Below are 22964 nucleotides of genomic sequence, written 5' to 3'. Positions count from 1 at the left end.
GCACGAGGAGGTATATGTATCTTAGCCTCGTGGTTTTGTTCAGAGAAGTCAGGAATCAAAAGTATGCAAATTGAAGAAAGCTTTATATGGTCTTAAGCAGGCTCCTAGAGCATGGTATGAAAAAATACATGCATACTTGGTTGCACAGGGTTTTTGTAAAAGCCAAACCGACAGCACCCTCTATATTAAGGGCACTAAGGATGTTTTATTGGTCATCGTGTTATATGTCAATGACATGCTGCTCGTAGGCCCTAATGATGATCATATTTCAACTTTTATAGCTGATTTAGAGAACTTCAAGTCTTTTTAGATGTCAGATCTTGGACCAGTGCACTATTATTTGGGCATTGAGTTTTGGCAAAGTAATGATGGTATTGTTATGCTGCAGAGGAAATACATAGATGCATTGTTGAAGAGGTTCAATCTTGAAGATTGTAAACCTGTGGCTATACCTATGGAGCTAGGTTTACGACTAAGTCTTAAAGATGCAAGGGAATCTTTTGATGCTAGTTTGTATCAAAAAGTTATTAGATGCCTTATTTTTTGTGTAACACCAAGCTTGCTATTCAATGTGTGGTCTCAATATTGAGCAGATTTATGCATAGCCCAGGCAAAAAGCATTGGTAGTTTGTCAAACGGGTGTTATGTTACCTAAAAGGCACTAAACACTTTGGGTTATTCTACCCCTAAGGGGGGTAAATCACAACTGCATGCATTTATAGACTCAGATTGGGATGGATGTTATGACACATGAGTGTCCACGAGTGGTTTTTGCTTTCGCCTTGGTGATTCATGGCAAGTCCTCAACCACTATCATCTTCACCGACAGTTAGAGCACTATGCAAGGAATCTAGTTCTTCATGCTTGCACATTGAGGTGCACTATCATTATGTCAGGGAGAGATGCTCTGCAGGGGAAATCAGTGTGGCTGATGTGTCAACACATGACAACTTGGTAGATTTGTTTATGAAGTCTCTCCCATAAGAGAAGTTTGAAGCTTTTCATAAAGCTTTAAAGTTACTTCCCTTTGGGGACTCATCTACATTTCAAAGAGCCTGGCACATCTCTGTACTTCTAGTGCCACCTCACCCCTTATTCACATCATTACTCCTAGGGGAGATTTGTAGCCATATTTGGTAGTTGTGATGTGTGTGAACACACTAAGACTAGCCCTGGCACTTTTTCCCTCTTTAGGAGGTTTTTTCCCCCACGCTAGTATACACCTATCTTGGGGTATACTTATCTTCTTTGTACAACACATTCATTATCTGTCTGTCTATCATCTCATTGTGTGCTCCCTTGAGCTTCTCCACTGTGTGTGTGTGTGTGTGTGTATGTGTGGGTGCATTCCTGCAACCCTATTTCCAACAAACATTTATTATAAGTTGCCTTGCCTTATGGATAAATGTAGTAGGTGTGTTGTGAAAAAGTTAAAAATTTATATGGTGAGTGCAGAGAGGGCAATATCTTATGTCCCGTTAAGTTATTTGAGTACATTGAGAATGTGGCTAAGATAGCAAAGAGAAAAAAGTATGTTGAGTTGTTGCTCAAGGAGTTGCTTGTGTGTAAGGTATTGAAGATAATTAAATAACATACACAGAAGTTTATCATCCACAATTTCAGATACAGGTGGCAATCCGAGTAGTTTCGAACATGTCGGATCATTTCCTGGACGATGCGATTGTTTCGGTTGTGGATTTTGCAGAGAACTCATTCTAGGAGTAGAATGAGATTCAGTCACAACATTTCTCTCTCTCTCTCTTCAAAGACATGATATATGGACCAAGACCAAAAATGGATCAACAACAATGAGACAAAACACTTGTGGTAGAAAAGCCAAACTTTGTATTAAAGGTGGCGGTACAACGAGAGCATTGATGCTCAATGGGCATCTGATAGCGGTAGAATAGCTTAGGGAATATTGGTAGGCTAGGCTATGTCTTGGGAGAGAGATAATTGAAACCTCCACTCTCTTGAAAGATTAGGGTGCTATACCATGCGGGTTGTTGTCACTCGATGTTCTCAACCTCTTTCGTGGTGTCTTCATTGACCCCTCTTGCCCCTTCTGTGTCATCGTCTTGCTAACACCTATCCAGGTTAAAGATCATTTGCATGAGTTTTTAGTATTCACAGTATCTTTAGCATACACCCCAACGTAGTTTGCATGCAATGTGCATACCTTGGGTTGCCTTTTTAGTCGTCTTTGGCTTCTTCTTCTTTGGCAACCACTAATATAAATCACTCAAGAGAGCATCTTCATCCTCAACCACATCACTTTCCAACATGTCATCAACTTGCTGCAACATGGTCCTCTCTCCATCATTTGGTGAATGTTGGATGTGGTAGGCATAATGGTCAAGTCCAAGTCAGTGGTGATGAATTGAAGAAGGAAGTCCCACTCACACACTGATCACAAACTACACTTAAGTAAAACCTCGACCCCAAGAGCCAGTTGGTACATGGTCCTCTCTCGATCATTTGGTGAATGCTAGATGTGGTAGGCATAATTGTCAAGTCCAAGTCAGTGGTGATGAAGTGAAGAAGGAAGTCCCACTCACACACTGATCACAGATTGCAGATCCTAATGTTTTGACCTCGATTAGCCGATCGTTAACGTTAACCAATCCTAACGTCAGATCGCATCTTTTCAAATTGCCATCGAGACGGACTACAAATCCTAAAATTTACCATTCAAATTACCGATCCCAAAATCTCTCATGACCCTAAATTTTGTATAGCTATTAGCCACTCCCATCATCTCGTCACTCTTTTGGATCGCTGGATTTTTTGGATCGCCCTTCTTTCTTAGATCGTCATCGTCCAAGTTTGGACCACATCACTGGCCGATCCAACTGAGAAATCTATATAATCTAGAAGCCCTAACCCGTTCATATTTCGTCGAGGATCTCGACTTAGCTGTGCAGAGACTGCTGCTAAAATTACCTCCAAACATCATGATCGGCTCTCACAGAGCATCCTCTAGAAACTGTCAGAACCTGCAATCGATAGTTTACTTTGCTTCAAATCGTTGATTCTCATATAAAAAGTATATGCAATTTGGGCACTTCTCTTACAGATTCTTTGCATTGGCATAGTGCCCACATGTGCCGGGATACTTTTAGGGTTTCTGCTGGTTTCTTTGCTCTCTGCCAACTTCAAAGGGCTGGCTCCCATAGAGAGGAAGCTACATCCAAGAAAGTTAAGCCAAGGGCCGAAAGAAAAAGCTCAAGCTCAATGGAATTGATTTAGTAATGACCTTAGAGTCTAATACAGATATGGAAAGAATCCCTTCTCTGAGACCACAACCATATGCAAAGGGCAATGTCAAAGAGCCTGAAGGGTCTTCTAGTCAGCAACTACCAAAAGACAAGGCCTACAGGAGAGCACCGTGCAAGGACCAAGTGAGTCGGAGAGGATGCATGCAGTGCCATAGCTCATGGGACCAATATCCAAATTCGATTTAAGGGAGGCCCAAATTCATGATACTCTGAGGCCTAAAGAGGCATTGTTGGCAACCATAAGGGAGATGGAACGAACACATTCAGAAGCCCAATTGACCCATGAAACCAAACTTGACAAGGTCACAACCCAGCTCTTGACAGGGTCACAACCTAGCTTTTAGCCATCTTAAACAAAAATGATAAGGCCATCACAATGCACATTATAGAAGAAGAAAGAGTAGGTCCTTCAAGCCTTGCAAGAGCAACAAGCAGAGGTTAGCCACCTTGAGGCCAATCACAGAAACACTAATGCCTTGTGCATGCAATGGAAATAAGTAAAAGGGATGCAGTTATTAGAAGTCGATAACGAGAGTTGGCCAAGGGAAGTACCCTAGAGCCCGCGAGCCCGGACTCACCCAAGTCGATCGAGGCCAATGCTGAAAAGAATCAATTGATCCTAGAGTTGGCAATGCATTTGCCAAATCTAGTGCTGCAACACCATAGCCCCAACTAGTACCTCATAATCTCTCTCTAAGAAGTATCCCTCGTGTTCATATATCAAGGATATGCCTTAGACCAATCACTAAACATTCACATGCTTACAGAACTACTCTGTGGATTTCAAAATTAGTAAATTTTGAGGTCCTAAAAAATAGAAAAAAATCATGATAATTCCTTTTTCTCGAGAATTTAATATTTTCGCCAGTAGAATACATGCACCTAGTGAAACATGATGATTTTCAAAGGCGACATGTGCCTAGAGCAACTAGCACATATCCATAATTAAAGGATGTGTCCCATTATTTCGAACTATCATACATGGTGTGCCATATTGAAGAACCCATGTGCAGATGAAGATGCAAAACCAACAAATATCCATAATTAAAGGGTGCATCCCATTATTTTGAACTATCATGCATGGTGTGCTATATTGAAGAATCCATGTGTAGAGGCAGATGCAAAACCTATTATCATAAATACAGATAAGTTTGCAAAGCATCTACCATGGTAGATGCCATTATGGATCATGTAGAGACATGGATTCACAAAGAAGGCCTTGCAGATATTCGGGCCACATATAGAGCTCTCTAAGAAAGACCATTGAATGCAATTTATGACCCGATCGGTGTGGTAATCCTTTACCTCCGAATTGTGGCCCAAATCAAAGAGCAGAAAGCAGCCAATGCACTATTCTTTACTACACTGAAAGTGGCCTAGCCTACTTTTGACAAGATGGAGAGGGATAAGGCCCGAGCTAGAGAGGTAGAACTTAATAGCTATGGATGGGAAGTCATGAGGCTCAGGGCCAAAGGGATGGATTTCCCAAACGGTAATGTTGAATCTTTTGAGAAACCACCACAACCGTCCATAGGAAGAAAGCAAGTCAGAAAGAGGAGGTGCGGTCATCCCAATCATCAGAGAACCACACTACAGTGGACCTGCTTGTTGGCAATTTTAATCCCACCAATTTATTCTTTTTGAGGCAAAAGAGAGATTGCTAAAGGAGATTCCCAAGAACCTCTCCCACCTGCTAGCAACCCACAATTATGATGATGAAGCCATCATTTACAAGCTCGCAAGGAGGAATCTCCCTTGTAGAGAGCCCTGATCCATGGTATTCACAAGCTCGAGATCCCACTCATGCAACTCGACCTCGAGCAACCTGTAGAACACGAATGTCGAAGATCACAGAGGATACAAGAGACTGGTAGACAACAAAGCATTTCACAGTGCTACGGGGATAAAGAACCAGTCCAAGAAGTGGTGGCTCCGCTACCTTCCACTTATTATGACGTGTCAAAGTTGATCAACAAATTAATCCAATCTACATGCCATTACATAAGAGTTGGAAGGCGTATGAGGCCAAAAATAAGGTTAACCCTCTCCTCTTCGACTTCCTTGAATTCAAATCTCTACCATTCAGCATGATCCCAATGGAAGAATGAATGTGCACAGTAATAGCACAAACACGACGTCCCAAATGTCGCCATCCAAGCTTCCATAAGGTTCCTCAACACCATCTACATCTATTTATTATAGGACTTCAAAGAAGACAAGGGCCTTATGCAATCGCATAAACACGATGAATCACATGTACAAGGCCTCGTCTTCGACATCAACCTTGGGCCCACACTTTGCCAAATCTTTGGCCTATTCGCATGTGTCCAGATTTTTGGAAGTAATAAGGATGTGAGTCTTCAAAGAGATGTTCTCCTCTGAGTTCATCTTTATAAGCTACAGTTTTTTGTTCACCCACTGGTGGGAAACCACTCCAACATTTAAAGACAGTGTAACACTTCCATATGATGCGATCATCTCGTAGAGATAATTTAAAGATCCTCTCATCGACATGTCCATTATTCATAGAGATAATTTAAAGATCCTCTCATCGACATGTCCATTATTCATAGCTTTCGAGGGATTAATAAATCTTTTTCATACTTCCAAAATCCTTACACCTAGTCTAGATTTGTTCACATTATGTATGACCGTGGTCCTACTTATATATCAAAGACCAAGCACAAGCCTTATAGATATGGATAGAGATAGACAATAAACTCCCACTTAAGTTGGGCAGCCGGATAAAGTCCATTTGTATATATACAACTTTTGATAACGTGAAGAGAAAGAATTTAATCATTTCTCAAGTGCAAAGCTTTCTTTCAATGCAATCTTAGTTTACCTTTAGCTTCAATGCTTTTTTTTTATTTTATCTCACTTACCACGTATCATTCTCTAGCCATCTTTCTTTCTCTTTCTTAAATTTGATTTTTTTAAATCTCATATCATTTCAATTTTTGAAAGGAGAGCTATCTCTTCTTACCTAATGATTTTCTTGAGAGAAAAAATAGAAACCTCCCTCTTAAAAGGTGAGCTTCATGATGAAAACTTCAACATGTAGGTATCTCTCTCTTTCTCTCTCATTGTAAAGAAAAGACAAAAGACATTGTATATAACATACATTTATTTAAGAGTAAGCACGCCTCACCATGCATCTCCGCTGATTAAAATTTAATATTAATTAAAATTAAAGAAATATTTATTTATTTTATAAATACATATGTATATATAAGTATATATATCTAAATATAATAAAACATAATATTATAGATAATATATATTTACATGTGAGAAAGTACACGCACGCATGTGAGACAGAGAGAGAGAGAGAGCATGTGTATATGTGTGTGTACATGTATGTAAGAGAGAGAGAGAGAGAGAGAGAGAGAGAGAGAGAGAGAGAGCATGTGTATATGTATGTGGGCACATGCGCATGTCAGAGAGTATGTGTGGACATGCATGTATATCAAAGAGAGAGAGAGAGAGAGAGTGTGTGTGTTCGTGTGTGTGTATGTGCACGTGCATGTGAGAATGTGTCCATACATATGAGTGTGTGTATATGTATATAAGAGAGTATATGTACGTGTGCACGTGAGTGTACATGCGTGTATGTGTAAGAGAGAGAGTTTCTATATGTGGGAGTGTGGGGAGAGAGAGAGAGAGAGAGAGAGAGAGTGTGTATGTGTGTGTGTGTGTGTGAGACAGAGAGAAACAGACAAACAGAGAGATAGAGACAGAGACATAGAAGTCTATGTGTGAGTATATGTGAGAGAAAAAGTGTGTTTGCATTAGTACATGTGCAGGTGTGTACATGTGTGTGTGTGCGTGTGTGTGTGTGTGTGTGTGTGTGAGAGAGAGAGAGAGAGAGAGAGAGAGAGAGTTTTAACATTTGAGAGTGTGTAAGTGTATGAGAGAGGATGCATATGCATGTGTGTGTGTGTGTGTGTGTGTGAGGGAGAGAGAGAGAGGGAGGGAGGATGCACGTGCATGTGTGTGTGATATATATATATATATATATATATATATATATATATATATTACATGTAAGATTTAATTAATTAAAATTATGTGTATTTTTTTTTGTGAGAGTTTTTGCATGAGAGTGTAAGAAGAGAGAGGGAGTGTGCATGTGAGAGAAATAAACAAAGACAGAATTTCTATGTGTGAGTGTCGAGTGTGAGTGAGTGTGAGTGTGTGCATTTGCATTAGTGCATGTTCGAGTGTGTACATGTATGTGTGTGCGCGCGCGCGCGTGTGTGTGTGACGAGAGTGGAGGAGAGAGAGAGAGAGAGAGAGAGAGAGAGAGAGTGGTGTGACGAGATTGGAGGAGAGAGAGAGAGAGGGGGGGGGAGAGGGTGAAAAGAGAGCGAATAAAAGTATATTTATTAAAATGTAAATATAAATGTGTACACGTGTGTTTATATAAATAAAATACATATATGTACGTGTATATACATGTGTGTTTTTATTTACATTCACACACACACTATATATGTATATATATATGTATGTATGTATGCGCATGCGTGCATGTATAATATATATATCTATATCTATACTATCTATTTTGCACAAGCTTTTGGGAGGGAAGGGGACACATGGCATTTAGAAGAGCGTCAAGAATTGGGGAAGGAGAAAGAGAGGTTGTGTGATGGGGAAGGAGAGGAGCCACATATTGCGGGAGAGAGAGATAGAGAGAGGAAGAGAGAGGGGAGTGGAGTGGAGTGGAGGCCACATATTAGGGAAGGGGGAAGAGAGGAGTGTAAGGGTAAGTTGAGAGAAGAAAATTTAAATAAATAATATAATACAAAACTATAAAGATATATATATATATATATATATAAAAGTATAAAATAGTGTGTGTGTGTGTGTGTGTGTGTGTGTGTGTGTGTATATACATATATTCACTATTTTATATATACAATAACAAAATTAAAGATATATATAGTGAATATACAATAGTATATTATAATAATGATGTATAAATCCATATGCATATAGGAAATATATAATAGTATTATATTAATACTATTAGATATAAACACATTCACACACATGTATGTGTGGAGGGTGTGTGTGTGTGAGAGAGAGAGAGAGAGAGAGAGTTTCTGTGTGTGTGTGTGTGTGTGTGTACGAGATGGGTGTGAGAAGAGAGAGAGTGTATGTGTACATGTATGTGTGTGATAGAGGGTTGTGTCTATGTACATGCCAGAGACATAAAGAGAATGCATGTGAGAGAGAGACACAAATATGCATCTATATGAGGGGGTCGCACATAGACACATGCACACACATGTACATATGCATACACACATGCCCACATGCATGCACATATGCATATACAAACACACACCAAACATAAAAACACATGCACACACACTCATCCGCTTGCACATATATACATATATACATAAATGATACACGTACGCACACACATATGTATGCACATATGCATACAAGCAAAAACTTTATGCTGCAACAACGCACACGGGTCACCTACTTGTAAGACTTCAATAAATACATCAAATTCTGAAGACATAAATGCTCTACTAGTTTGAAGAAAAACCGTCATTTGAATTTTAATTGATTTCTTTTGTTTAGCAAAAGTTTAGATCACCACTGTCCTACCTTTCGTCCAAAAAAAAAAAAAACAACAAAAAGTAAGTAAATAACGTAATGCCTCATGCTTATGAAATGCTACCAAGAGTTGTAAGAACCTAGTAGAGGAAAATAATAATTTAAAAAGATTGTTGAAGCTTTAGAAGCAAAATGAAAGGCAAATGGCACACATGATGAAGATGAAGCCTTCTTGGGATTGGTAGAAGGAAGAAGACAAGCCTATATGAAGTCTTACCTACTGACTTCAGTCTTTTAAGTTCAATGAATTAAATAATTAACAAACAAAATACCATTTTATCACCACTCCATGCAAATCCTAGTGTGGTGTCACATGTGCTTTGCAGAGTAATCTAACAATATTTAGTATATTGGTGGGGCTAAGCATCAATAAAAACTGTTCTAGAGCTAATTTATTTTCCTTTCAGCACAATTGAGCAGGTGGGTACATGAGTTATCTCAATGAATGTAGAGCTTCCCCACTTGTTGAGGGGTTGTTTCCAAGGCTCACCATCCACCTGGATGTAGGCTTTCTCGTTGGACAACTCCATTTGTACAGCACTACCCTACACAAGAATAACAAACTTACTCACTAATTACTTTAACATCTAGCTTTCAAAAACTCTTGATTGCATAAATGAGAGTCTTTACAGACTTCCCTACCATGGGCAGAGTGTGGACGGAGAGAATTCCCTGCCCACCTATCACCAACTGGAAGCTCACCTGAGCAAGTCGTTTGGCTGAAGAGACCTTGAGCATGACAAGTGACAGATCCCAACCATCGTGTATACCCACTATTTCCAGCAAACCATCATTTGGCCTTCGTTCTACAAAACCCATCTGCACTCAAGAAGCCTTAATGGCATCACACACATGCAAGTTGGCATTTTTTGTAAAAAAATTTGGGTGCAATAAAGGTTCAATCTTAAGCAATAAAGGTTCAAAAATTTGGGTGCAATAAAGGTTCGATCTTAAGCAGATGCTTTTATGGTGAAAATTCACCTAGAGTCTTCCCTTCATGCCCTTGCATTGCATTTGGTGCTTAATGGATTCATGTCAATGCAGCGTTTACAGAGGTTCGGAAGCAGTGATGCCCTATTTGCGTTGTGGCCAGATGTTGGATCACCTATCACTCCCTAGGTTTATATAGCTCAATGGCTCCCTCTATGTTTCAGCTTCCCAGGAGGTGAAACATGGAGGACCTCCTTACAAATTACTAGTGGAAGACTTTCCCAAAGGCTTGTATGGACACATCAGACAAGGATTATGGTTCTTAGGGACTTTGCCACACATCGTTGGTGCATTGATCACTTGGAATGTACGTGAATCAGAGTCTCAGACGAGACAGGAGGAACGCTGGTTGCTTTCACTCAAGGTAGAACCAACAATTGTGTCTAAAATAAACTCTAGAATGACTCCCAAATAAGTCAGCAATACATACCTTAACATTGTCTTCATGACTAGGGTGGCCCCATGGATTTCTTCCACCAGCATAGCTTTGGATGTTCAACATGATGACCGCCCGCACACTACACACCTCATTAAGAAGAACCTTGCATATTAGACTCCAACATAAATCTGAATAGTGAAAAAATAGGTGAATGTACCTACACAGTTATCTCTGGTCAATATTATTGTTTTTTACAGCTTTAAGAAAGTGAAGATCAAGTGCATTAGAACAGACTTGGGAGGAACTTCTACAAGCTCCCAATCAGCACTTGGATTCTTTCGCACATGAAGGCGCATAATATTGCGTAAACCCCTGTCGACACCAAAAAGTTGTATGATAGTGGCAATATCACTAGCCCACAGCTGCACACTCAAATGATAGAGATTGCCACCCACCTTGAATGTGGATCGCTCGAACATGATGCGCAAAACCAGCCTTGAATGCAACCATACCCACAATAAATTATCTGTAATAAGAAATAAGGCCATGTGTGTGTGTGTGTAGCACAGAGTGAGCCATATATTATTCTTGAAAAAAATCCATAGAAGCATTAAGGACACCCAAAAAAAAAAGAGTATTGCATTACTTTAGACAAAGTGGGGTCCCGTGCAATATGGGGTGCTTTGTGTCTAAAATGATGAAATCCATAAGCCACCTCTGCGTCCATTCCTGTAAATCCAATGAAGTGATTACGTCATCCTGAGGAGTCATTGGCACCTGACAAAATAGCTGGTTATGATGAAGAAGCATCAAAATTACAAAGAAAATCCATGGAAGTGTTGGCTATGAAACCTTTTACTAAAGAAAGATTCAAATGTACACTTGCTTGACTATTGAAGGGATCTTTTTTGTGGGAGGGGGGAAATGGGAGCCCTGCATGCACCAAAAGGGATTTCTTGGACCAAAATTATTGATCTTGCAAAAATGTGTTGCAGCTGGGTAGTCCCAAAGATAATGTCACTAGGACTCCCATGCTGCTGCCCATCTGCCAGGCCCCAGCGTGGCCAGCCATGCCCCCACTGCAAAAGCTCCATGAGCTGTGAGATCTTACAAGGCTAGAAAAAGGCTCCACAAGCCTCACTTGGACTTTGAAAGGAAAGGGCATGAGCTACCCAATGCTGCTGGGAATTAGGGATGAGGCCTTGCTGGTGAAGCTAGATCCAACATCCAGGATGCAGCAGGCCAGTGTGCCCAGGGACTCATCGAGCTTAGCTCTTTTCTGCACGCTGCAGCTTTGACACGGCTGGGAGAGATTCGCGAGCGGGAGCATCGGCTGAGACGCAGCCTTGCCTCGCTTCAGCGCCTTCAGGAGCAGCAGCTTGCATGTGAGTGGTTGGCGTCACAGCTGAGCCAGGCACGCCAGGAGGTTAGAGAGGCAGAGGAGCAGAGACATGAGTTTTACTATCGTCGTCAGGCCTCTCAGTGGGACGCAGCTTGGTGATAGAGTGACTGGGGAGTTCTTTGAGATCACTGGACCCCGCCATGCTCGGGTAGGAGTCCGTCAGCTTGGTAGACCGGATGGTTCGGTAGCTACTGAGCCTGGGGAGATCAGAGCCATTGCCACTGCATTTTATAGAGACCTGCTTTCAGCGGAGTCAGCCACTGAGGACAGAGATGCTTGCAGACAGACTGTGTGGGCCCATGTGCAGAGGAGGGTCACAAATCGTATGCGTTCAGTTCTTGGTGCGCCTCTTTCAGAGATTGAGCTTGCCGAGGCCTTGAGGGTCCTGCCGCGACATAGTTGCCCAGGGGAGGACGGTTGACGCCGGCCTTTTTTATGCGCTATTGGGACCTATTGGGGCCAGGCCTCCGCAGGGGCTTTCAGCATGTTTTGGATACTGGGGTGATGCCGCAAAGCTTTTCAGAGGGTTTGATTTATCTTATCCCCAAGGGGGAGGGAGTATCAGATGATATTCGGCATTGGAGGCCTATTACGATCCTCAATATTGTCTACAAGGTCTTAGCAAAGGCCTTGAGTTTGAGGATCCAGCCCTTCTTGGGGGAGTTGATTCATGCTACTCAGACAGGATTTGTCAAGGAGCGCAGTATCCTTGACAACATCTTCACTTTCTGGGAGGCGACGGCCCGAGCTAGATTTCTTGGCGAGGACTTGGTCGTGATGCTTCTCGATTTTGAGAAGGCATACGATAGAGTTGATTGGGGTTTCTTAGAGGGCACTATGCTTCGCTTGGGCTTTGAGCCAGGATGGATCAGAGGGGTGGCGGCTCTGTATTCCACAGCTCGCAGCCAGGTGTTGATTGCAGGAGGACGGGGGCCGAGTTTTGAGTTGACCAGAGCAGTCCGTCAGGGGTGTCCCCTTGCTCCTTTTCTTTTTCTCTTCTTTGCGGAGGCTATGAGCATGTATTTGACAGCAGAGGAGGTTGGTTTGAGAGGACTCCAGCTCCCAGTCCGGGGGGAGGACCTGCTGGATGCTGAGTTTGCAGACGACACGGGCTTATTTTTGCATGGCCAAGAGGCCAATCTTCTTCGGGCAGAGCAGTCGCTCCAGGTTTTTAGTGCAGTCTCGGGAGCATTGATCGATTGGCGCAAGACAGTGGCCTTTTGGATCAGTAGTGCTCCTACTCCGGCATGGAGCCCGGACCCCGGTTTTAGATGGATCCCTCCAGGCACAGCAGTGCGGTATTTGGGATGCCAGATTGGCCTGGATTTGTCACCTGAGCAGCAGATTGCCCCGCTTCTTCTGAGCATTCGGGAGAAGCTTTTGTATTGGAGTACAGCTCGACTATCCTTGGCCGGGAGGGTGGTGGTGGCAAATTAGGTGCTGTTAGCGACCATGTGGTACATTACGTCTTGCTGGATCTTCTCGAGCTCTTGCATTAGCCAGGTACAGAGGCTGATCAGGAACTTTTTGTGGTCTGGGCGGGACGGTCAGCCAGCTCGGGCAAAGGTTGCATGGGCAGTTATTACATTTCCGCTGGCTCAGGGAGGTTTGGGCATTATAGATCCAGTCGATCAGAGTAGAGCCTTATTGGGGAAGCTTATTGTTCGGGGGTTGCTTCCAGGCGCTGAGCCTTGGAAAGAGCTCCTCTTGCAGCGGCTGCAGGCTCGGGCGCCCCCAGCAGGGGGCACTTGGGCACCAGAGATTCGCTGGATCTTCATAGAGATGAGGAGGACAGGCCTCAGTAGAGGATGGGAGGACAGATTTGCTTTGAGTATCCTGAGAGCTTGGGAGCTGCTGAGACCGGGGCTCTCTCAGCGACCTCCTTCTTGTGTTGAGGAGCGGGCTAGACAGCCGCTCATCTGGAGCCCTGCGGTTTGCACAGAGCAGGGTCATATGCTGGGTTCTTGGCCTCGTCTAGCCTGGGGGCCTTTAGCGGCAGGCCCAGTTCGTAGCTTTGGAGACTGGCAGGCCTTCTGTAGTCTCCCAGAGGAGATTCAGGTGGAGAGGCTGAGTCACTTCAGAGGGGGGTTGATTATGAGGGATGATATCCAGGAGGCACTCACAGAGGAGTGGTTCACGCCTCTCGAGCCAGTGGACCCACGGTGGATAGGAGCCTTTACTCAGTTGGAGATCCTGATTGCGGTCAGAGCTTGCACTGAGGATGGCAGTTGCCTCTACTATGAGATTCAGGATGAGGGCAGACTCCAGCGAGTGGAGGTGGAGTCGCCTTTGGTTGCAGAGTGCACTTTTCAGAGGATTCGGGTAGTGGCCGCCGCTTCTCGGAAGTGGCATATTGACCCCGACCCTGCTGATGTACTCCCGGATTGGCGCATATGGGCATATGCAGCGCGCCCCTTGGCCCGGCTACAGTGGGACCCCGGGGAGTACGAGTGGCATGATCCTTATGCATCCCTTGAGGCCACAGAGATTACCTTTTTCCAGTATACTGTTCGGCTGGGACGGCATATTTTGACAGCGAGGAGGACGGTCTCTCCAGCGGCAGAGCAGGGCATTGGCGGCTACAGGGACTTTCACAGGAGTTCCTGGAGGATTTTTGGGCTCGGCTCTGGGCTAGTCGACAAGCCCGCAGGATCTCGACTTTTCAGTGTGGCTGGTCGCCCACAGGGGCTCAGCAGTTGGCACTTGGCTTGTTTACAGCGGTCTTCCGGCGACAAGCCCGCAGGATCTCGACTTTTCAGTGTGGCTGGTCGCCCACAGGGGCTCAGCAGTTGGCACTTGGCTTGTTTACAGCGGTCTTCCGGCGGCCTGCGTCCGATGCGGCCACCCTCTGGAGACACAGAGACATTGCCTTTGGGATTGCCCTCAGGCGCAGCAGATTTGGCTGCGGATGCTGCGTATTCTGGCTCCCCTCTCTCCAGAGGGTATGTTTACGTGGGGTGCCGCTGCTTGGTCGACTTCGTCAGGGCCTGCTATGGGCTATGAGATGGAGCAGGGCAGTCAGGCCATCAGATTTATTAGGGGCCAGCCTCGCCTGGTTCCGGCACCGGATTTCTCGTCCGCCAGCTGGACACAGGAGAGGGATTTACGATGGGAGCTCCTCAGTAGCCTCACCATCTGGTTCACCTGGAGGGCCCGTTGCTTTACGGCCTTTAAGGGGAGATTGGAGCCACCAGCAAAGACAGTACGGGGGATTTGGCAGGAGTTGATCCACACCCTGCGAGGACAGTACGACCGCATCCGGGGTGACGGACGAGGCGATCTTACGGCGCCAGGCCTTTCACACCACTTGGCGCTGTGGCCCCTTCTACACCTTACACACGGGATCCCCCCGCTGGCACTACAGGCCACCGGTTTGGCTCTCCCCCCCCCCCCCCCTGTATGATTTAGCCTCTCAGTCCTTTGTACTGATGCTTGTATTCTGCAGCACCTAGGGAGAGTCTCCCGGGCTGCCATGCTGTACTCACTGCTCTGTCTCTCTTATGAGCAGGAGCGATCTTTTGTAGCCCTACGGGCGTTGTTTATATAACTAATGAAAGGATCTTTTCTCGGAAAAAAAAAACATGATTAAGGCAGAGGAGAGACAAGAAGAGAGAGATTGGTGTCAGGGTTTTTCTTATATGGTACAAAAAGGTTGCTTAATGAATGTACATGGCTTAGGGGTTGACCTCTGGCCTACATAGCTTCTACTGACTACTATGCTGATGAATGAGGGAATGAACTGATTTATGGCTTTTGCTTATATATCATGCTGGAGTGCTGGTCGGCCATCTCTTGGACAAGAAAATCAATGTTTTTCTTCATTAAATGCAGTGACGACCTCATGCCTTGTCCAGGCAGCTATCCAACCCCTGATGCCTGGCCGACTGGCTATTGGGATTCTCCAGACAGCAGCCGATTGGGCATCCAAGTCCTCCATGATGCCGGTGTTGATGATGTGGATGCTGCTGATAGTGATGATGGTGGTGCGACGATGATCCTGCTCCTGGTGATGATGAAGATTATGACACTGACGATGACCTAACTGCTGTCGTAACTAATGGACTAAATCAGGGATTAGGCTGTCCATGCTAAGGATTAGCCATGGCATGGCGTGCACATGACAAGAAGAGAGACAGAGTGGGAAGGGCATGCCAGAGTCCTGCCATGGCCGCTCCCCAGGTCCCGCTTTTCAAATCCGCTGTTGCCCAGGGATGTCCGATGCTCCCATGGTCCAAAGGGGAAGGATCAATGTGGCAGGTGCGGCCATGAAAACTGGGATGTGCCACAAGGAGCCCTAGGATTCTCCTCTTTGGTGTCCTGGAAAGGGTTAGGCAGCCCTTGTGTCCTATCAAGAAAACCACTGGGTGAAGGTCTTTCCCGGGGCTGAGGAGCCACAAAGGGATGTCACGGGGGAGAAAAGATCGCCATCCAAAAATGTGAGGAGGATAAAAATCACTGTTGACCATTCTCTAAGGATGCCTCAGTCCACGATGGCAATGAGCCCTTGGCCATTACAGTGATATTGCTGATCTGCTAAAAGTTCAACGAAGAAGTCCAGGAGCCAAAGACTGAGCAGAGGCAGCATCCCAGGCTTCCCTAGGAATATAAGAGCGCCAAGCAGGTGGAAAACATAGCAAGCTGCTCCAGATCAAGGGCTGTAGAAGCCGTTCTTCCTCCATGTTGGGAGGGCTGTAGAAAAGAGCAGAACTCAGCGAGAAGGCTAGCTGCTACTCTGGAGGAGGATGGATCCAGCTGGTGAAGATTGGCAAAGCTGAAGAAGATCCACCAACTTCCTGACAGACAACGTTGTCCCTCCACGGGGGTGCTAGCTACCCTGTGGGTGCCTTGAGATCCTTGAGGAAAAGAGACCGCTTACACCCATCATAGACCCTCTCACATGGGAGACTTGTGCACACCCGCTATATGACATGAATGCCCTCATAATTATTTTTTCTGCCAGTTCTGCAAAAACAATATAATGTTTCCAAATCATCGTACAGCATTCAAACTGTCCATTTGATCACTCTGCCACCATACCAACCCATGTAAATAATCTTCCAGAAGAAAGCAGTCCTGCAAAACTAATTTTTACAACAAGGTCTCAGGATTGACATTCACCCTGCTGCGGCCTGTGTATGAACAGCTTTTCACACCTCATTTTCCTCTAGTTACCAGCCTAATGTCAACCTGAGGTGAGTGCACTGTTTTTCTGTTCTTTCCTTGGACTCTCTTAAGACAGATTGGCTCAGCCCCTTGGTTGTCCAGGAGTTGTCATGGCCTCAGCCTTCAGTAATAAATCCACTCAACCAGCTGATTCCTTTATGAACTCTTGTGATCTATCATCTCACGGTCAGTAGCCAGACCAGTAAAGCTTTACAAAAAGGGGAACCCGAAAACAGAACTTCTGAGGGGGCTGAAACAGGAAACACTGTCAGCAAGGATGACAAAAGCAAGGGGGATGGGAGGAGGAGAAGAGAGACAATATAGAGAAAAGAAAGGGAAACAGCTTGTAGGAAAAAAAAGGAGAGGAGAAGAAAGGAGCTACTTGACTAAATTGAACTTAAAATCTAGGTGCAAGGGGGGAATGGCACGTGTTGTTGGGTAAATGACTAAAACAAAGGAAAAACAACTGAAACAAGGGAAACACACCATTTTCAACATGGAAAACGGGAAACGGTTGAAAAGGCGTAGGACACCACAAAAAGGGTATTTAGGCTCAGAGACTGTTTCAAAGTGTTTCCCATAACTATAACATGTACACAATCAGGATCATAGAGTTACATCCCAAGCCCAAGGTGTATTAATGCATCTAATCTACGCACTTGGATAAGACATCTAAAGGGGAAGTTTAGTGGTTAAAAGAGGCATTAGGCTAGTTATAGCTCCTAGTTTATAGGAGGACTATATAAGTCAATTATTCGCACAATTCATGGGGAAAATTACCATTCTAACCATGGACTCGTAGAGACTCCATGTGACGACACCTGAGGAATGTGTCCTAGTAGTATGAAACACCAAGGCTTACTGCATGTGTGAGGCTTGAGCTATGTCTCTAGAGGCCTCTTGACCTCCAGCTCGGGGATGAGCCTGAGAAGGTCAATGTTTGTATGGTGAGGTAGATGCCAAGTTCCTTGTGTGGTCAATGTTTGTATGGATAGATGCCAAGTTCCTTGTGTTCCTTTGTAAGAAAGCTAACCACAGGTCTTCTTGCACGACATAGTTGTTACACTTAGTCACTTTAATTAGTAACTCCACTACTGGATGCTGTCCTCCTAATCTCGCAGAAATTGTCACTCTCCATGAACATCACTTTCAAAACAAGTGTGGCATACACTATAGGCCTGCCATACCTTTTCTAAGGTTAGGCATTAAAAGACCAAAACAATGAAATATCCAACATACTAAAGAAATGTAGGCACAAAGATATAAATATTTGGGCATCACTCTTTAGAGTCTAGACTCCCAACAATAAGGCTCATTGGGTAGTGGGCCTCAATCATATATGTAGCACCACTCTTATTCAACAAATAGGAAAATCTTTTAGTTTTTTTGGTGGACAAACTTATTTTTGCTCATTCACACTAAGGCCTACCCATGGCAGGCCAACCACCCACTAACCCTTGGCTCTCTATGCTCTTACCCAACTTGGCGGCAAACCCACCCTCAGCCATCACTACCTTTAGAACTAGACTGACCTGTCCAGCTGCCTAGTTCTCTTCTCACTCCGGAGCCCTTTGTGGTCCTTATCTCTACCACTCTCAACGTTCCATATGACATTGATGACAGGTTCCATAGTGTAAAATGGGCCACAGTAGTATGTGGCATGCCAAAGATGCGTAGAATGGGCTATGGACTGCATAATACAGAATAAAAGTGCTATTTAAAAAAGGGGGGGAAAAAGCGTACCAATGCTAAGATAGTTGAAAAAAAACCCTCTGGAGGAGACTGCATTATCATCATCCGTATCACCATCCTGTACCACACTCTCATAATCACAAGAATATGACTAATAAGAGCAACGGCATGAAAGTGGACCATGTGTTCCTACAACTTTTTGGGTGTAAGAGGTCTACTTAGGCATTCATGATTGATCTGAATAGAGTACACCTTTCTCTTTCCTACCATTCCTAACATCATCAACTCCATTTTTCTAAAACTAGTAGAACAAAAAAAAAGAGTTATTTCCAAGTGCGTATGAATTTTCATATTCATAGACTTCCCTTACCTGTTGAGTGGGGGAAAAAAAAAGATGTGATTTCTTAAGAAAGAGACCGCATACCAAAGGAAAGTTCAGATTGTTCTCAAACTTAACAAAAATTAAGTGTGATCTTGACTACATGAAAGTCTACTCACAAAGCTTCAAATCATCAACTCCATCATGCACAGCATGGACTACGTGCTATAGCATCCCCGCTCGCAAGAGTACGTGCATGTACATGCATAAAGATATGTCACCATCAGACAAATCTTCATAGATAAACAATCAACATGACTTTCAAAGACTTGTCTAAACGTGAAGGGCACTGATGGTGTGTGCATACCAACAACTACTATGACCCTCCTGTGCCAGTTGTCTAGAGGACTCCAAGGCAAATCGTGGAAGGCAATCTCTATGTAGTGTGTAGATGTGTTGTATGTATGTGATGGGATGGAACATGGCAGCTATGACGAGAGGGGCTAATCAGAACTTGGCCAATACGATGGCATGTGGTATTGACGGCTTACTCCTCATCATGTGTGAGCACATCATAACTTGGAGTCTTGGCCAATACTATGGTGTGTGGCACTGATGGCTTACTCCTCATCATGCGTGAGCGCATCATAACTTGAAGTCTTTCCACGTCTCTCCACTCTCCGCCACCAGTCCTCCTCTCCCACATCTGGACCCAGAAAGACGCCCACATATCATTGTAAACAAAAACATGGGGTTTTAATGTGGTCACAGAAATAACCACATTGATATCTGCTTCTAAAAACATGTTGTCCGAAACTGGTTGGTTCATTATTCCAAAAATCTTCCTCCTGTAGTGAAGCCTCGTCTTCAAAATATCTTCTCCAAATGCTCCATTTCTAAAAGTTTTTCATCTTGGTGTTCGTACTTTAGAGATTCCGTTTTTTGAGTTTTATCGCTTGCAGGTAGCTCTGTGCGTATGAATTACCTGCATGTTGAGTATAAATATGGAAACTTAAGTCCTCGAGGCGTGTGTGCATGTATACCAGAGTCCACAAGGTTGTCTATGTAGGTGTATTTGTGTGAGCCCATGCGTGTGCCTCCATACATATGCAAAGTGAGCTGCACAAGAGTCGTGACATGTATCTGTGTAAATATATGTAAAATAAACCATCAAACCATGGATGATGTGACCTGGCTGCACTTTACTGTACTTTGAAGTTCAACATAGCAGATCATAGATGCTGCCCCAGAAAAAGAGCAGGTGGCCTATTCAATGGAGAAATAGGGAAGGCTAAGATATACACTTCATTGACATTAGCTTCTTCACACAAATCCATCAAAAAAATGCAGAGCTAGAGCCTTGAGCATGGCCACAATGGCTAAAGGGCAAGTGGTGAGCCTGCTGATCTGCAAACGTAGCCGAGCAGGAGAAACAGCAAGGACCAACAGCTGCTGCTGCTTGACCAGCAGTAAGTTGAGCCTAAGGCTGTAAAAGGGTATCCAAATTCGTACATTTTAACAGCCCACTTTTGAGTCAGCAGTCTTCAGCTTTACCCTGCATACTTACAGCAACAGATTCCGTGCCTTCTTCACAATTGAGAGAAAAACAGGTAATCTGGGTGGGTGCATGTGTGTCCGACTACCTGCAGCTATATGCTTTCAGCTTGTTTCATATCCCATAGCATAGGATTGCAGTAACCTTGAGAGGCAATTGAGTGCAACGCGGTCATCCTCATGTAGATTGGTCAAACAAATAAAGAAAACAGGCAGCTTAGTCTACTTTGGTTGGCATCCAAGGAATCGGTACTGCATAGGCACAAGGGGAGAACATAGTTTCTTATCATAGGAAGGTGTAAGACATCATTGGTGATGAAATTTTTTTTGGGATACCTGTAATGTAGCAGGAATTTTCTGTGGTGGCTGAAGAGCATGTGGGAAATCCACCTCCAAAGCAGGGTTCATCTTCACAACTACTTGCCAACTGCAAAATTACATGACCATAAGGAAGAGAAGACAATGTTCAGGCAAATGATGAAGTTGTCTTTTCATCATTACCTATCAAGTTCACTAGTAGTACTTTCTCCCACTTTGATAAGGTACTTTTTCACTGCTGACTGTGAGGTACAACGAAAAGAACCTCCCTGAAAGAAGCAACTCTAGATGCATTAGAAAATGTTGTCTTATGAGCTGTCATGTCTTATGAGCTGTTTTAAAAACTGAAGAAGGAAAAAGGGGGCGGGTTTGGGTTGGAGGGGTTGGGGCCTTAAAAACATTCAAGATTGCATGTGGGTTCAACATAAGGGGTTCTATAGGTATCCTTACGAACGCACATACTATATAGGAGTTTTAAATAGTGAATCCCCCAAGTGCCCTTAAGTCTATCAGATAAGCCAACATGAATGAACATCGATCATAGCAGCATGGAGTTTAAGATGCAAACATACCCACCCGATGCTTCGAGCAAGGTCGTTGCCTGTGCCGAGAGGTATAACTCCAACCGGTGGAACATGTGCATGTAGTTCTTTGTGTAATGTTACTAGGCTTCCAAGCACCCAAGCCACTGTACCATCACCTCCTGCAACCTATAAAATCTCTGGTATGCTTTAAATTTTTTAATTCTCTGTTAACCAAAATATTCACCAGAAAAGAAGATTAAAATCTTGATACTTACAATGACACGTAGATTGTTTCGTGTTTCTTTTGCACAGTCATCACCACTGTGAGCAAGCCTCTCCAAACACCCTACTCCATAGCGAAAGAAATCCACAGGTTGAAAACTGGGCAGATCATACACCTAGTACACAAAAAAGTGACAATATCACCACTTAAAAAGTTTAGCACAAGGAAGATCACGTGCTACACTTTTATCCGGATGCACATGGACGTGACCTACAGGTGCAGCTGCCTAAAAGGCATATTTAGGGGCAGAATTGGGACAGTATGAGGCAGATTTGACAGTCCATAGGCGCCCGTAAGTGCCCAGGACATGGAACAATGGTTGGGACATATATTGGGTGCAATATGAACATGTTAAATGACATTTATGATTAAAAATTTTGGTTTAAAAAGGGCTAGCCGTCAAGCATACGACCAGCATATCAGATGCATATTTATAGGAAGATTCATGTCCATTCAGAGATCTTCTTGCATATGGGAGACGTGTGTTAGTTCCCAAGCAGAAGACAAGACATCTCATCACAGCAGAAGCCTCTTTCATGAGCGTTAGATTCATGCTTGGGAGGGAGGACAGCGGTTCATCACCAAGTAATCAGTAGTTCATGCATAGGATCATTGTTTGCATAGCATGTCAGTCTTAGATCTGATTTGAATACGAGCAATTCATTGTACACGCGCATGTTTTGGCAATATACATTAGTTTAGGTCATGTTTTGGTAATATACATTAGTTTAGGTCAAATTTGGTTTCTATTGTGTACTTGCAAAGTAGATTGGCATTAATCTCTATTTGTTTAGCATTAATCATCATTAATTATGCTTTCACATAGTTAGCATGTTACAGTCTTATAGGCCCATCCTTTTATAGGAGCATGTGTCTGGTCAGCTAGTCTAGATTTAGAAAGCACCACACATCCCTGTAATTGGCACTTCCAACTGGCCAACTTGCTCCATATTTGGGTGTGTGGTTCTAGCTCTCTTAGACGGCTCCTTGGGCGCTTGTTCCAATCCTGCCCCTAAAAGCCTAGTAACACTAAGATTTATGTCCATGTGCATTCCATTAACTGTTGCACATGACATCCCCACTTACTTAACTTGGGGAGCACAGGGGAACATCTTTCGCCTTTACTCCACTTCCATCTCGGCCAAACACTCCCCGATCGTGACCTTGTTGCACTTTCCTATCGAAATTTGGAGCGATCACACATGATGGCACAAAACATGCCAACCATCACATAACCTATGGAAAACTGGTCAAAATTGTCTGTTAAAACGGACAAAGCTGAGAAATCAAAATGAACATCTTCCTCCTTGTGGTCCAATTGTAGGCATGGGGCTCTCTTTAGGTTCCTTTTTCTAAAAGTGGATCTCGTTCTGCACCCTCCCCTAGAACAAGTGATATGGTATCCAGCTCGGACTCCCCGCA

At 43.9% G+C, this 22964-nt stretch overlaps 1 protein-coding gene across 3 annotated transcripts in view; it reads right to left on the bottom strand.

The window, feature by feature from the left end:
- Positions 1–9288: 9288 nt before the first annotated feature.
- Positions 9289–22964, bottom strand: part of LOC147630403 (diacylglycerol kinase 7-like) — a 54102-nt gene continuing 40426 nt past the window's right edge. Inside the window, exons 2-12 of one of the 3 annotated variants that reach the window (XM_086810262.1) lie at positions 21535–21657; positions 21308–21445; positions 20919–21004; positions 20754–20844; positions 18596–18674; positions 10934–11016; positions 10743–10813; positions 10582–10659; positions 10339–10426; positions 9621–9737; positions 9289–9463 (exon numbers count right to left, since the gene is read on the bottom strand). In XM_086810262.1, coding sequence (XP_086666388.1) covers positions 9311–9463; positions 9621–9737; positions 10339–10426; positions 10582–10659; positions 10743–10813; positions 10934–11016; positions 18596–18674; positions 20754–20844; positions 20919–21004; positions 21308–21445; positions 21535–21657 — 1107 coding nt within the window. In that variant the 3' untranslated portion in view covers positions 9289–9310. The remainder of the gene's footprint in view (positions 9464–9620; positions 9738–10338; positions 10427–10581; positions 10660–10742; positions 10814–10933; positions 11017–18595; positions 18675–20753; positions 20845–20918; positions 21005–21307; positions 21446–21534; positions 21658–22964) is intronic. The other 2 variants (XM_086810263.1, XM_086810264.1) reach the window with 2 other exon arrangements.

The sequence above is a fragment of the Cibotium barometz genome, chromosome 16 (assembly GCF_041138505.1).
Source record: "Cibotium barometz isolate CiBa-2024 chromosome 16, ASM4113850v1, whole genome shotgun sequence".
NCBI classification, from domain to species: Eukaryota; Viridiplantae; Streptophyta; class Polypodiopsida; order Cyatheales; family Cibotiaceae; genus Cibotium; species Cibotium barometz.
The sequence above is the reverse complement of the archived record's forward strand: the minus strand, read 5'-3'. Positions and strand labels throughout refer to the sequence as shown.